The sequence below is a fragment of the Anolis sagrei genome, chromosome 2 (genome assembly GCF_037176765.1).
Source record: "Anolis sagrei isolate rAnoSag1 chromosome 2, rAnoSag1.mat, whole genome shotgun sequence".
NCBI lineage: Eukaryota > Metazoa > Chordata > Lepidosauria > Squamata > Dactyloidae > Anolis > Anolis sagrei.
Genome location: NC_090022.1, coordinates 117,114,540 through 117,129,370, shown reverse-complemented (window position 1 = coordinate 117,129,370; position 14,831 = coordinate 117,114,540). Strand labels below are relative to the sequence as shown.

Sequence of the window (14,831 nt, the reverse complement as noted above, 5' to 3'; positions counted from 1 at the left end):
GCAACAGATTTAAAAGAAAACTGGATAAAAATGTTCCACAGATGGTACACCACTCTTAAGAAACTATCTTTAATGAACAAGAATACTTCTGATAAATGTTGGAAGGGTTGCCATCAAACAGGTACTTTTTATCATATGTGGTGGATGTGTAAAGAAATAGAGAATTATTGGACGAAAGTACACGAAGAGCTACAAAAATTTTTGAAGAGAGTCTTTAAGAAGAAACCAGAATATTATCTATTGGGATTTACAGATTTGGAATTGCAATTAGATGAGAACAAAGATAGACTATTTACCTATGCTACAACAGCGACGAGAATATTATTGGCGAAGTTTTGGAAACAGGAAGATATCCCTACCACTGAAGAGTGGTTAGGGAAATTAAGAGAAATAAGAGAAATGGACGAATTAACTTTTTTCTTGAAAAAGAATACCGGGAACCCGATAAAGAGGACAGATTGGACTCTATATGAAAACTACGAAAAGGAAATAAATAAATAAGAGGAACATTATGAAGTGGATATAATGGAAAAATCATTGAGGACATAATGGAAGTCAATTTTTATCTTTTTTTTCTTTTTTTTCTTTCGTTTTTGTGTGTGTGTGTGTGTGTGTCTTTTATATTTTTGTATTTTCTGGTGGACTTGGAGGTAGGGGGATGTACTTCTTACTTTTTTTCCTACTTTCCTATCATCTTTTTTTAATATTCTCCATCTTTCGATGTTATTCTTAAAATCTTAATAAAAAACTATTATAAAAAAAAGTTCACATCGTGGATCATCCAATGCATTAATACAAATTAATTGTGTTGTTTCATTTTCATATGTCCTTCGTGATGTTTGCTTCATATTCAGATTTTAAAAAGAAACAGCAATAGGACTAATCCAAAATGCTTCACATTCCTATGTTTATTTCTTGAGAATGCTTGAGGTCCAGGTTTCCTTCAGGCAGTATGCTACAGGAAGTGGTGGCTCTGACTACTTTTGTTTATAAAACTACAGAACTACAGCTGTATTATATGATTGGAATTACAACAGTGGAAGGAATGGTTCTAAAGTATTTTATCCAAGATGTGATTTATCTATAACAACAAAGCAGCTTCTGTCATGTTTTCAATGTGTGTCAAGTAGCTAGACAATGTAAACTATCAATTGACCTACATCACGTAAGTACTCGGTGTAAGCAATTGACTTCTGTCAAGTAATTAGATAATATAGACAAATGTAACTAGATAATGTAAACTAATATAAATTACTGCATATATCTTTATATCCCACTTTTTCCTAGAAATAGGATTGAGGGCAGTTTTGTCTCACAATTCCTGCTTTTTATTATTTTACATCATACTGCATTGCTCAACATGTTTGCAAAGTTTAAGAGGTATCAAGCTTTCTATAGAACTGTGGCAACAGAAGTCACTTTCTAAGCTCAACAATGCTTGATTTTAAGGAGAACCTTCTTGGTGGCTGCTCCCTTTCCAGAGAAGTCAAGATTTCCTCCCTTCTAGCAGTAAGAAAAGACTTTATTATGAGGGGGTCTTCAATTTTTTTCATTTTTATATTTTTGCTGGAAGCGGTGAGTGGGAAAAGTAATTACTTATGTCTGAGAGTATGGTGTGACTAGTCTGTCTGGCTAGCCGGGTGACCTTGCAGTTAAGTATAAAAGTTGTCATGCTGTGGTGAAGATGGCTGTGAAACTTATAGCCTGCATCAGAGGAACAGTATTCTGTCATATACTTTTGTGGACAGGTGGTGTGCCAGGAGCACAGATTCATCTCCGTATATGTGCTCAGTATAAAGTTATCTCTTTTGTAGAATCATCTATGACTGTAATAATTGAAAATGACCATACTAGTGTGATGGATGCAGAATGCTCCAGATGTCCAACTACAGCCATTGCCAAAGGAATGAAGAAAGAACCCTGGAATAGATTTGCAAAAACAGAAGACAAACAATCAAAGAGGTTGCAGGAAAGTGAATGCAAGCGTAGCATCTGCCTATGCCCTGATTCATAAGAGCCTTAAGTTCAGTAAAGTGTGTGCCAGGTGGATGCCTAGGCAACTACAGAGGAGCATGAAAGCAGCAGTGTATCAGTGGCTATGCACTCAACCAAAACATTTTTTGCTGAGGCCAATAAAAAGTTGGTTCGGCACTAGGGAAAAATGCATTGCAAAGGAAAGTGATGTAATTTGTTTGAAATTCTTAGTAATAGAATTAATAAAATTGCAGAAACCTTTTGAAGTCTGCTTGTATTTTGATAGGCCTTTGGGAACTTACTGCTCATGGAGAAAGGGCTTTCAATACTCATTGTATGGTTGATATTTTTTAATAAAATAGCTATTTTAATAAAATAGGTATTCTACTGAAAATATAATTGTATTTTAACTTTTGTTTACTTTAGTGATGTTAGCCTTTTTTTGTTTTCAATTCTGTAAACTGTTTAACATCTCAGGGCTGGCAAAAAGGCAGAATACACAATAACAATTAGAATAACCAGAAAGTGTTGCTGTCTACTGCAGTGAGGAACAGTGGCACAAGAGACACACCAGCTCTGCAGGACAGAAGAAAACAATTCAGAGGCTCCAGTCATGTCAGAATCTTTATTGGAAAAAAAAAATCACAGCATCTCCATTATTATTCAAACACATTTAATAAACAAAGAGAAACAGTAGCAAAGGGCACTGACATGTGACAAACTGTACAAAACCTCCAGGTTTGCAGGCAAAACCTGAGGGTGAGGAGCCCACGGCCCAGCTGCAGAAGTCCGAGAAGCCGCCTTCCCCCCCCTTATGGGAGCCCCCTCCCCTCGGACCACTCAGTCACCCCTGAGAAAAATTGATTAAAATGTTCAGAAACAAAGACACTTTTAAGAGAAGGTTAGCTCCAACCTTGCTGTAACGGAACAATTGGCCACTGGGAGAATGGTCCCCAGGGGCTAGCTAATGACTTATAGAAAACCTCAAGAGATGCAAATCTTTCAGATGAATACCCATCCTACCATTTGCTTCTCTTTCCATTGACTGTCTTCCATAGGAGAAACTGACATTTTAATTTTTTTCTTTCCAGCTTTAACTTAGGAGAAAAAGTGTTGATTGAGTCAAGGCAAATGGAAGGAAAAGCCCTGTTGCTATAAAGGCAGAGATACAACCGATGCAAGACATGGAAGCCAGTTCTTTAAATTAACTTGGCCTGAAGATGCATCTTAGGGTGGGAAAGAGAATACCACAGGTAGATGAGCTGGAATGGAAAGAAGTCCACAGCTGGATTTCAAGCCCTTAAACCAGGAAAGCCAATGGCTTTCCCAATCCCTAATACTGTTTCTATCCCCAGCTATATAGCTCACCACTCCAGGGAGAGTCTCAATAAGCTTAATTACTTCAATTGAGAATATTTAACATGGGATGGGAAGGAGAAGGCAATTGTGTTCCAGTGAAGGACAAAACCCACTGAAAACCTCCCACTAGCTGATAGCAGCAAGTGGGGTTTATACAACAGGATTGCCCCATTTACCAGTCGGAAACATGGGCTTTTGTAATTAAATTCAAACGTTGCTGTTACCAGAACAGCCCTTCAACCCTGCCACAGCTGACACCCCGATTTTCCTAGTTTTAAATTGAACTGTTCCCAATGGCACAATACGGGCAAAAGAAAACATATATTATCCGGTCTGTTATTCTGACATCAGGCACTCCTCTAATGGGGCTTCCCCATGCATGGTGTTTTTGGTGACCAAAAATAAAGAAATGAGGTATTTGGTTCGGTTAACTAAAGCTACACAGTAAAGTCTCCTTCCAAGCAACCTAACACTGCTACGTGCCCAGCAAGGTGGGGAATGAGTTGGGTTAGGCCATGTTGGAAATGGCAGCTATTCTTGGCATCGTCAGTCTGTTTTCTTTCACTTAGTTCATACCACCAGCAGCTCACCCTCTCCTCCGCCCCTAGAAGGAGAGGTCACGAGGGCATATGTGAATGCTATACATTGGTGGTTTTTAGATTTCCTCACAGCACGTGCACACACCTGGTTATTTCACAGTTGTGCATATACACTGACAACAGCTGAACGTACAAGATACTCAAGAAGTTTATGTACACATCACAGTGTTAGTTAAATCCAGCCAAGACATATAGTCTAACCATGCCAATAGCAACACATTAAAACAAGAAGGGTGGAGCAGGACAAGAACGTTGGTTTAACTGAACATACTACGGAGCCAGCTGAATTTCAACAGTCAGTTAACTGACCTCAAGACTTTGGGTACAGTCTGTTGTTACATAAGCTATTCCAACCTTAACCCACCAAAACACCACTGGAGGTTATGTTGTCAGAACTGGCGGGGAAGCTGTGATATATGCACAGAAACACTGAAGGATAATAGAGGATGCAGAGACAGGGGGAATTGGTGCCAAACTTCCTTTGCTTTGTCCATGGTGAATGTGTTCCATATACCCACTATAACACTTTGCCCATTGTTGTTCCCAGCCCTCACTGTCACCCCTGGTGTCGATATGGAAGAAACGGGATAGGAAGCCTCATTAACCTATAGCATAATACACAAAAAAGACACAGAGTGAAATTTCTTAATGGGAAATCCCAAGCACATCAATTGCAACAAGGAGGTCCTCTGATCACAGGCCTAATATGGGAGCTTTGATTATTGCCAGGGAGACAGACCAAAGCATTCCTGTTTCTCTCAACTTTGGTTCAGTATGCTTGGAGCTTAATCCAAGACCCAGAAGCTGAAAATGACTGACAAAGAACAAAGCCAGGAAGTGGGAGGGAGGTATCATGCAGCCAATGCTTAAAGGATTCCACTTACCAACAAGTAGGAGAGGACATTTCACTGATTAGGGATGGCACAAATTCACTGACAAGATCAGCGAGTCCCATTTGGCTAAGATTAGAATTCAAGAGAGGCACAACATTTTCACATCCATTCAAGGCATTCCAAAGGGGGAAAAAGTTACAGAAGTTCACACACCACTTTGGACAAGAAACATCACAACAGTTTGGCAACTTCCATCACCCCTCCACCCTCCCCCCCCCAACCTGTGTGATGCCCCTTAATTATTTGGGAAAGGTGATACAATAAGGGGTGGGTGGGGGGTGCAAGCACAGATTAACCATGTGTAAATAAGAGACTCTGTCCATGAATGTATTGGATAAGAGTTGTCAAAGCCTACCAAAATGACTAGGATACAAAAGAAAACCTGCTTTGGTGCAGGACAGCAAGAGAACAAGGGGATCATTTCATGCTGTTGAAGACAAGACAAGGCAAAGCTGAACTTGGCAAGAACACAAATCCTTCAGACAAAAGAGCAACTTTAAAGTAAGCCAAAGGACTAGTTTCCAGGCTCTGGCAGTAGAAAGAGGACACATGTCCCACCCTCCCTTCCTCTGATGCTGAGAAAATGAGACAGTACCACTGAATCTAAAACTTGGGGGTAACCACACATTGTAAGGTGCATGAAGAGTGATGACCACACCACAATGTTAGAGATGCCTATAGCTGGTATTCTTAGTGTTATCGGGAGAAAGCCCCTTCATTCAGCCAAGGCCCCAGGTGCACAAAATATGATTACGTTCCCTAATATACAGCCAGTATTAAACCCAAAACAAACAAAAAATGAAAATTTTTGAGGAAGGGGATATTCTTGGTTTAGATATTCCTTTCCATTTCCATCTTATTTGGATGAATCTAGTTTGAACAAATTTCCTAACGTAGCCCATTAGAACCATTAAAAATGACACTGCTATACCAAATGTCTATTATTAAACTTAAAGAGCCCAAGAATCTGGGCAGCCCTCGCAATAAAAGGCTCTAAAAGAGCTCTCCCTCCCCAGATAAAATTAAACAAAAATGTGAAAAGCCACAGTATTATCAAGACAGAAAGAAAAAGAAACGGTGGGGCAAGGGGCAATCCAGTTGGAAGATTCTCTTCTTTCCTCTTCACTTGCCATAACTTGGGTGGGATGAGCCTTTGGTTTTTACCAGGACTGATTCTCCGTTGGCAGGACAGGCTCAGCTTTGCTTTGTGTTAGTTTGATTACTGTACAAAAGCAAGGTTGGACTGCAGGAGAAATGCCCTGCTCAGCTAGGTTGCCCTTTTGACATCTGGGAGTTTTAAAGCAGATGCTAGGATTACATCCGTGATCCTCGTTCCTGAAGAATCTGGGAAAAGGGAAACAAGAATGTAGCCATTAGCTGGTATTTAGATTAATCTCTTACAAGTCCTGGAAGGAAAATGTAAACGTGAGCTCTCTCATAGCACCGAGGGAGTGATTTCTTAGCCACAGCATCAAAGGGAAACATTAATAACCATGGGAACTTGACTATACCGACTACTATCTAAAAGAACCCCTAATTTAGGTTAGATATTGTCAAATTCAGTCAGTGATTTAAGAGGGGGGAAATCGGACATGCCAAAGAACTGACAGCTGATATCTACAAGGAACAGTCTGCTGCTCTTTGGCAACTGAATCTAAAGTGTCATTGTTTGCCTCTGTAAACATTTCAGGCTTTCCTGCTTTCAAAATATCAAATACTTTAGTTGGATTTCATAATAGGCCATTAGCTCCTGTTTTGTGGTGTATTCAGCCCCTTACCTTGCTCCTACAAGAGAACAACAAATAGCTTGTCCATATCTGCAATTGCATGCATATCATTTACTTGAGATTCCTCCTGAATCGCTATCACTTTTCAGATTCAAGCATCAGTATGACATTTAGGGACAGAGGCTATTGCATAAATATTGTCACAACTGCTTACATGAATCATGGCTATGCGAGGATTACTACACTCACCTTACAGGAGATCAATAAGTTATTTTTCTGAATTCAGCATAGCAATACCAAAGAGGAAATCAGTTTTCCTGCATTTAAGGTTACAATTCTACACATACCTGCCTATAAAAAAACTGGCCGAACTCAATGGGATTACTTTCTCAGTAGACATTACAGAATTGAACTGTGAGCATTTAAAAACTTCCAAGATTATCTCAAAATGTCAAAGAAAATGTAACTGAAAATTGAAAGCCCTTACGAAGTTGTCTATTAGATAAACATACTATTGAGCATTCAAGAGTTTCCTTCAGAGATATTTCACAAGACAACTGACCGATATCCTAAGAAATATCAGCACAACCAGTATAGATTTTCTCTTAAAAGGGTGTTGCAGTCAATATATACAAGATTATTTGTCAAAATTCAAATGATTAGGAGTCACACACTTCACATTACTGAAAACAAGCTGCATTTTATTTTATTTTATTCAATTTCATGTTAAAAGATTAATGCAATCCTCAAGGATAGAGTCCTCACCTTTGCTTTCTCACTAGGTTCTATGACTATGCCATTGGTAGAGTTATTGAGCTCTCTGGATACAACACAGAGAAATTCTGCTTGGTCTTCATTTCCATAGTTATAGGAAGATCCAATATTGATTAGCTGACAGAAGGGTAAACAGAGAAGATACAAGATTAAAAGCAGCAATACAATACTTATTATAGGATCAAACGTAAAGGTCACCTGGCCCACTATCTGGTCTCTTCAGGATACCTTTAATGTTTGCAATAAATAACACCCTCCCCCCCCCAAAAGTGCCCCAAATCATGTATACAAATACTTTAAAAAATCATTTTCTTAAGAGAGGCCTTGACGTCTACAAAGCCTCCATATGATGGTTCCCTGAAATATATGTACAGAGTGAGTATCCCTTATCCAAAATACATGGGACAAAATATGCCCCATATTTCAAATTTTTATTTCTTTTTGGAATACTTGCCTATACATAGCGAGATAGGTTGGAAATGTGACATCAGTCTGAAATGAAATTTGTTTATATTTCATATAAAGCTGATGCGCATAGGTATACAATAGTTTGAAAATTTTTGTACATGAAGCAATTTTTCTGTACATTAAACCATCAGAAAGCAAGAATGTCACTACCTCAGCCACCCATGTGAACAGTTTTGGATTTTTGAGTTCTGGATATAGGATGTTCAACCTGTATTTAAACACTGAATCTGAAATATTAATCCCACTTTATTGATAGGAAGAGATTATGGTACAAAACAATCTTAAACCTAAGAATCTGAATAGAGGTCCTTGTCAAACACTATAGCAAGCTCAACTTGATTGTGAAGTGGTAACAGAACTACCTAAACCACATTTCCACATTGGGCAAAATGTAGTAGGATAACTTTTCATTTTCTAATTTGGGATGTGAGAGGATTCAAAACAAAGGGTTCTTTCTCACATTACCATTACACTTTAAAATATCGCATTTTAAAAAACTGTACATTGTCTAGTGGGTGTTTAAAATGGTTTAAACAAAGTCAATAAAATGAAAAATCAAATAAAATGGGCCCCAGATTTGGAACCCTAAATGATAAGCTAGTTCAGCAGCCAGACTTCTCCACAGAGACAAGGCAGCTAGCTACAGTTTATGTTTTATTAGAAACCCATATTCTCTAGTTTCTAAAAAGGCAGAAAGGAAAATACACAATACCTTCATGGTGGACATACAATCCCTTTCCTGACAATAGTAAATAACAACAGTGACAGACAAGCCATGAATAATGCCCAACTGTACCATTCTTCTAGATATGAAAACTATGATTAGAATGGAATACCTGTTCAAATTTCCATCCATCAGACATAGTGGACACCATCTGAGTGAGCTCTTCCTCTTGGCACTGCAGGACTCTGTATACGTGCTTGACAGGTCCCTGAAATCCAAACATAATACCCATCAACATGCCAGAAGTTTCGGTTTTGACTTTGTTAAGTATGTTAAAAGGAAATGCATCTATGGCTTACACAAGCATCTATGGCATACACAATCTCACATTATTGCTTAGCCTCAACGTTTTGTCATTGGAGTATATGTGTGTGTCTCCCCCTCGTGGGAAAGTTTGATTCCACAACTCCTGCTATAATATCTGCTCTGCAAATAATATGCTTCTCTTTTATCTCGCCCGAGTTTTTAATTCGTTTTTAATTAGTTTTGCTTTTAATCATTACATGTAGCTCGCCCATTATCACTGTGTTTGTGCTTATTGTAATTTTATATTGTTATGTATTCACATGTTTTCTGTAATTATGATGTAGCTGTTTATTGTTCGCGTTTTCGGTTTGCGTCTTTGGTTTTACTCTGTTGTAATTTGTTGTTTGGGCTTGGCCTCATGTACGCCGCTCCGAGTCCCCATCGAGGAGATGGTGGTGGGGTATAAATAAAGGTTATTATTATTATTATTATTATTAATAATAATAATATCAAGAAAGTGAATGTAGACTCATAAGATGTCTGTGAACTTCTAAGAAAAATTGTAAATGGGCACTTCTAGCCAGCTGCTCATGACAAGGGTGAAGACATGTGGCAAGCATCTGAAACAACATTTATCCTGTTATAAATTTGCCCAGCACTAGTTTTTGAGGAGAGGAGTCTCCACTGGCTTGGGGAGAACTTGAGAGAAGAACGCAAAAGCTGGTTTGCCCTTCTTTTTCCTGGTTTATTTTTATAGACAACACCACCATCAAATGCTGTACTTGCTCGTTGTGCCAATTACAGGAGCAGAGAAAACACCTCTCCCCTCTTCCATACTGCCAAGTAAGAGATACTATGGAAAGGAAGGCATCTGCAACAACAAGTAATGACTGGCCAAGGCAATATTTGTGATTCTGGCCACAGACTTCTGACTTTTGCTTTCTTACTTGAGAAGTTCTGCTTTCATTGTCCCGTATTCGCTCCTTCACCAGCCGCACGAGAGATGCAATGTTATAAAATTCAGCTTCTTCTAACACACCTAGGAATGGGAATGGAACATATTTTTATTATTTCTTTTAGAATAATGAATATAATATTTAAGATGAAGTATTATATATTTAGCCCCTTCCAAATTATTTCTAAAAACTAAATAAAAGAGACTCCAATGTACAACCAAGTGTTGTATCTGATCATTGCAATTCATGTTTTTAATAGTGATTCTCAATCTTTTTATGGGATTGAATAATGTAAATCTGCTTGGTGTTATGGAAAATTAGATGAAAATAAATATATAGCTCAATTTTTTATTGTTTTCTGCTTGCTTCTACTAATGTGGCAAAATGAAAAAGGTTCCTTAGGTTCAAGAAGTAATAACTGTATTTGTAGCAAAAATATTTGTTTTATAAAGAGAAATTTATTTGTAACTACTGTTGTCAAAACTGTACTACTGACATAAGAAACACGATGTAATGCCAAATAAAATTTAATCATAGTATGTATATATTTTATATTTCTAAAACAATAAAATGGTTGTCAATCTGTAAAAGACACTAGTATAATTACATTTTTACATTTTTGCCAACCCCCCCCCCCTTTTTAAGGTTTCATAATTTACAGAAATTCTACATCTCTAAATATGGCAATATACATAGACTTATATTTTAACATAGTAACTGATTTACTGTAATCTTTGTTATAGATTTTATTTCATATATGAGTGCTCTAAACTCTTTTTAAAAACATTATACATCATAAAACAGTGTCTCATTTATATATATTTCAACTAGATATTTACAGTCTTTAATGCATTAATGATACCTCTAGTATTCAAAGATAATAGAGTACTTTATAAATTTGTCAAAATCAGAACAAAAACTGTAATTCTATTTTCTTACCTTCTTCTGCCAATTCTTTGTTTATTATGAGTTTTCCATGCCGGAGGTAGTTCAGAATTGGACCAAAATATGTGGGATCCCTATCAATGAGATATGCCCCCGTTTCATCCTGTTGGAAATATAACAGTGTTAGAGTCTGATGCTGAAAAGGAAATTCAGTGGAGTGAAGATACTTTCCTGTAGGCGCTAATGACATAAAATGAGAGTTGGATTCTCAGTAGATAAAGCTTTGATCTCATTAAAAGAAATAGACTCCATTTAACTAACTAACTCTTATCCTGAATCCTCCATAATGTTGGATTTAAAATGTTGTTGTTATAACGCTTAGTCTGAGCAAAAAAGACATGAAAGCGTGACAGTGAGTGGGAAGAAAAAAGGGCTTGCTGGATTCCAAGGTCCTGTGTCACCAGGTAGGAGGAAGCCTGTATTGCTGTATAGATGCCATCATGATGCAATTAAAAAGATAGGCCTCCACCTCTATAATAGCATTACACCCAGATATATGATCATATGCTTATTTACTAGTAGACCAAAACAGCGGTAGCAGTCTCATCCAATATGTGTATTTTCACCAAATTTTGACAACAATATGAAAGGCAATAAAAATGAAGGAATTGTCCACCCAGGTTTTAGGCCTCTTACGTGGCAAGTAAATATAATTCTACATGGTAAGGAACATAACAGAATATTACAATAAACAACGCTTTTAAAGTACACAAACAATGTCGGGCCATAAATTCCTTTTGCCACCAGCTTAAATGCATTTTTATAAAAATCACTAAAGATGTAGTTCTACACACTTTTACATGGAGGTAAGTCCAACTGAACTCAATGAGATTTACTTGTGAGCAGAAGTGTATAGGACCACACTATACAAAAACCATAGTGAAGGAAAACTGATCAAATATTTCCCCAATTATATATTCATGCCTCCTATCAAGCAGTATTTTAAAACACCTTATTTTCAAATTAAAATTATGTTCTACAAACATTTTCTGGATGCTTACAATCCTCCATTACATCAACAATTATTTGTTGAAAGCCAGCACTCTGTTTAAGTACACTTTAATGTATCACACATTTTTCAAGCAATGAAGATGGGAGTTAGACAAAATGCCATATATTATATTGATTTTCTAAAATGCAATCTTTATTTCGCTAATGCACAGCTATACTGGAGATCAGGGATGTCCAACCTATAACCCTCTTAGAGTGGCTGGACAAGCGCCAGTTAGTACTGGCAGGAATGATCAAAGCTCCAGTTTAACAACAGTGAAAGAGTTCTCCAATCTCACTAGAGACAAGGTTAGGTTTTAGAATTTAGAATCTAGTTTGTCCTTAGAGTTAGTGAAAAACAAATATCTTGGATGGAGAGAATATAAAACCTAACAGCCACACAGAACAGAACAGGATCATATGCAGTCTGCTTTAAAAGCCTTTCCACTCAAACAATATCAAAAAAGAGAATGACATGAAGCAGCAGTTATGATAAATCACAACTGCAGACAGCTTTGTGGTATTAAGTGCTTTCACTGGAAGTTTATGAAAAGGCAAACATCAAGGTTGTGACAGGAAATTTGAACTGGTGTTTTTCCTTCCTATAATAATGGAAAGGGGTGGAATGGGTTGATTGACTGGAGGGGGAAAAGAACATTGACTCAAAAACAATACTGGGAAGGACAGAATATGTCCACCTCCAAATGGAGTGAGGGGAGTTTAATCTAATAAAATCCTAAGGTTCACACTTGATTTATGGCAAATTACTACTGTATTAATCAATGATAAAAATACCACAATTTTGCCAGCCATGTGCACTTGAAAATCCCCCAATTTCTCCTACATACTAATTAAAATGATTATATACTTATGGAAGGCCTACCAAGAAGAAGAACATAACACTTGGTAATAGTTGCTTGTAATCTATTCATTTGTCCAAGAAAAAAAAAGAGTTAAATACACATGAAAAATTAAAACACAGTGCTTTGTGACCAAGTGTTGGGGGATTCAATTTTTAAAGAAAAAAGGGATACATAACCCTCATGCTCCCTATATAGCCTAGTTCTAGGCTGGATGATAAGTATATGTTGGTCTAATAGGAAATCTCCAGGTGATTTTCAGTAAAATAGGAAAGATTTCCGACACTTTAACAAGCATTATTCAAAGGTTTTTCTCTCCAAATATTGTCATTAAAATCAAACAGAACCGGACAGAGAAGAAATGTATGAGGGAAATGATTTGTTTACGAACTCTAAGGCTATAAATTGTTTGTTTGAGTAGGTGTGCAATGGCTTCTTCTACTATAATGGTTGACCCTGACATTTTAGTAACACCCTCACTTGGGCTACAAGCCTGAGTAGTGGGAACTTATTTAATTATTGGGATGCACCATGTACAGAGATGGTGCTAAATATTGGGATTCAACACCACACTGCCCAAGTCTCCAGTCCTCAATGAGAAACAAGTTAGTTAGCTTAGAATAAACTGTGGGAATCCCTCCTCCCGTATGACAGTTGGAATGTATCTATTTCTTCTGCCCTCTCTGTTTCTGCTTTTATTCTGATTGGTTGTGTAGAATGGATGTGTTTCTACTGCAAGCGTTTACTTCCGAGATTTTACTTTTGCATCTGAGTGTGTGCAGTATGTATTCAGATGTCTCTCTCTCTGCGCGTGTGTTAGGAGAGATGTAGTGAATGTTATTTTTCCCTCTCTTTGAACCTTAGAAGAGACGGGTGTTAGAGTAGCTCAGACCCAGTTCTTTAACTATGAAGAAATGTACTTGCTTTTATTATTGTAAATAAACCTTTTGCGATTTTCAATATTGGACTTTGTATCTTTGCTTGTCTAAGCTCTAAATTCTTTACAGCCACATCACAGGGCACTTCACGCTCTACTTGCTGTGAACTATTGCTCAACTTTTAATACCTATTTGTATTTTAGACGCTGTGCTTATTTTTGGGTTGTTTTCCCTAACAGATACATCCGGTTCCCCATATCCACTGATTTTACTATCCAGGGCTTCCAAATAATATTTTTTTTAAAACCCAGAAATAAAACCTTGATTCTGCCACTGGATATAAGAGATGCCGACTTACTGCGCCATTGTATATAATGAGACTTAAGCACCCGGGGATTTTGGCGTCTAGATCAGGCTGGGGCCAACTTCGGCCCTCCAGGAATTAAAGACCAAAACACCTGGAGGGCCGAAGTTGGCTCCTGCCTGACCTGGGGCCCACTATAGAGACCCTTCCTCCTGTCAGGAGGCGCGAGGAGGAGGCGAGGTCCTGCCGGGCGCCCCTCACCTTGTCGGAGCCGAGCTCGGGCCCCTCCTGGCAGCAGAGGCGACAGAGGAAGGACTTGGGCTCGCGGCACAGCGTCTGCCGGGTGCTCACGAAGTACGTGCCGCCCACGTTCAGCCGGACCCACTTGGAGCCCCCGCCTGGGCCTCCTCCCGGCGCGGCCTCCGAGGTGGCGGGGGCGGTGGCGGGCGGGCGAGGGCTGGGGGGCCCCGGGAGCGGGCTGGGCGTGCGGCCCCGGCCTGGGTTGCCCTCCCCGGCTGCCGTCAGCTCCGCCATTCTCGGCCGCAGCTCCTCCTCTTCTTCCTCCTCCTCGTCTTCTCTCGGGCGTCCCGGCGGCCCGTCTCAACGGCCGGGGCGGAGGGAGCGGAGCGGAGCGCGGCGGGACTCGGCCGCCATCGCCCTGGTCCCTGCTGACGGGGAGAGCCAGCCGCACTTCCGGGGGCGGGGAAGCACTTCCGGGGCGCCAACCGCCTTCCCCTTGGCACTCTGGCCTGGCCGCGACGAGACCTCCGGACACCGAGGGGGGACCCCGAGAAATATAACATCATCCTCATCATCATCATTATTCAAAATAAGAATTCGGCCATAAAGTTCTGGAAAGGCCCGCATAAAACTATCGGGAGAACAATCGCAAATGCCGTTCTCATCTAAATCGAACCATAGACTCAAAAGAGTAGAGACATGCAGCCTCTTGAAAGGAGAGGGGACTTCGTGGTTACTTTAAGCCCAGGCCTCCTCAAACGGCGGTCCTCCATCGGCCTGGGCCCCCCAAATCCCAGAAACCCTTTCCAGCTTGTTCAGTGGTCAGGAATTCTGGGAGCTGGAGGTCCAAACAATCACAAGGCCGCAGTTTGGACGCCTGCAGTCGGTTGACAT

The 14,831-nt window shown here is 39.3% G+C and overlaps 1 protein-coding gene across 1 annotated transcript; it reads right to left on the bottom strand.

Moving 5' to 3' along the window:
* Positions 1-2,585: 2,585 nt before the first annotated feature.
* On the bottom strand, positions 2,586-14,398 carry KCTD2 (potassium channel tetramerization domain containing 2). The gene is made up of 6 exons (XM_060764722.2): positions 13,959-14,398; positions 10,660-10,768; positions 9,712-9,803; positions 8,631-8,726; positions 7,318-7,443; positions 2,586-6,169 (listed from the first exon to the last, which is right to left on the bottom strand). The coding sequence occupies exons 1-6, from the start codon at positions 14,229-14,231 to the stop codon at positions 6,140-6,142; spliced, it is 726 nt and encodes a 241-aa protein (XP_060620705.2). The 5' UTR covers positions 14,232-14,398; the 3' UTR covers positions 2,586-6,139.
* Between the last annotated feature and the right edge of the window lie 433 nt (positions 14,399-14,831).

What these genes read in the sequence shown, in the direction of transcription:
- KCTD2 (XM_060764722.2), bottom strand. Translation starts at nt 14,231, where the DNA reads ATGGCGGAGCTGACGGCAGCCGGGGAGGGCAACCCAGGCCGGGGCCGC. An exon ending in ATGGATGGAAATTTGAACAG is followed by an intron (nt 7,444 to 8,630) that starts GTATTCCATTCT and finishes CCCTTCTGTCAG; the next exon opens with CTAATCAATATTGGATCTTC. An exon ending in AACCTAGTGAGAAAGCAAAG is followed by an intron (nt 6,170 to 7,317) that starts GTGAGGACTCTA and finishes CCCTTTTCCCAG; the next exon opens with ATTCTTCAGGAACGAGGATC.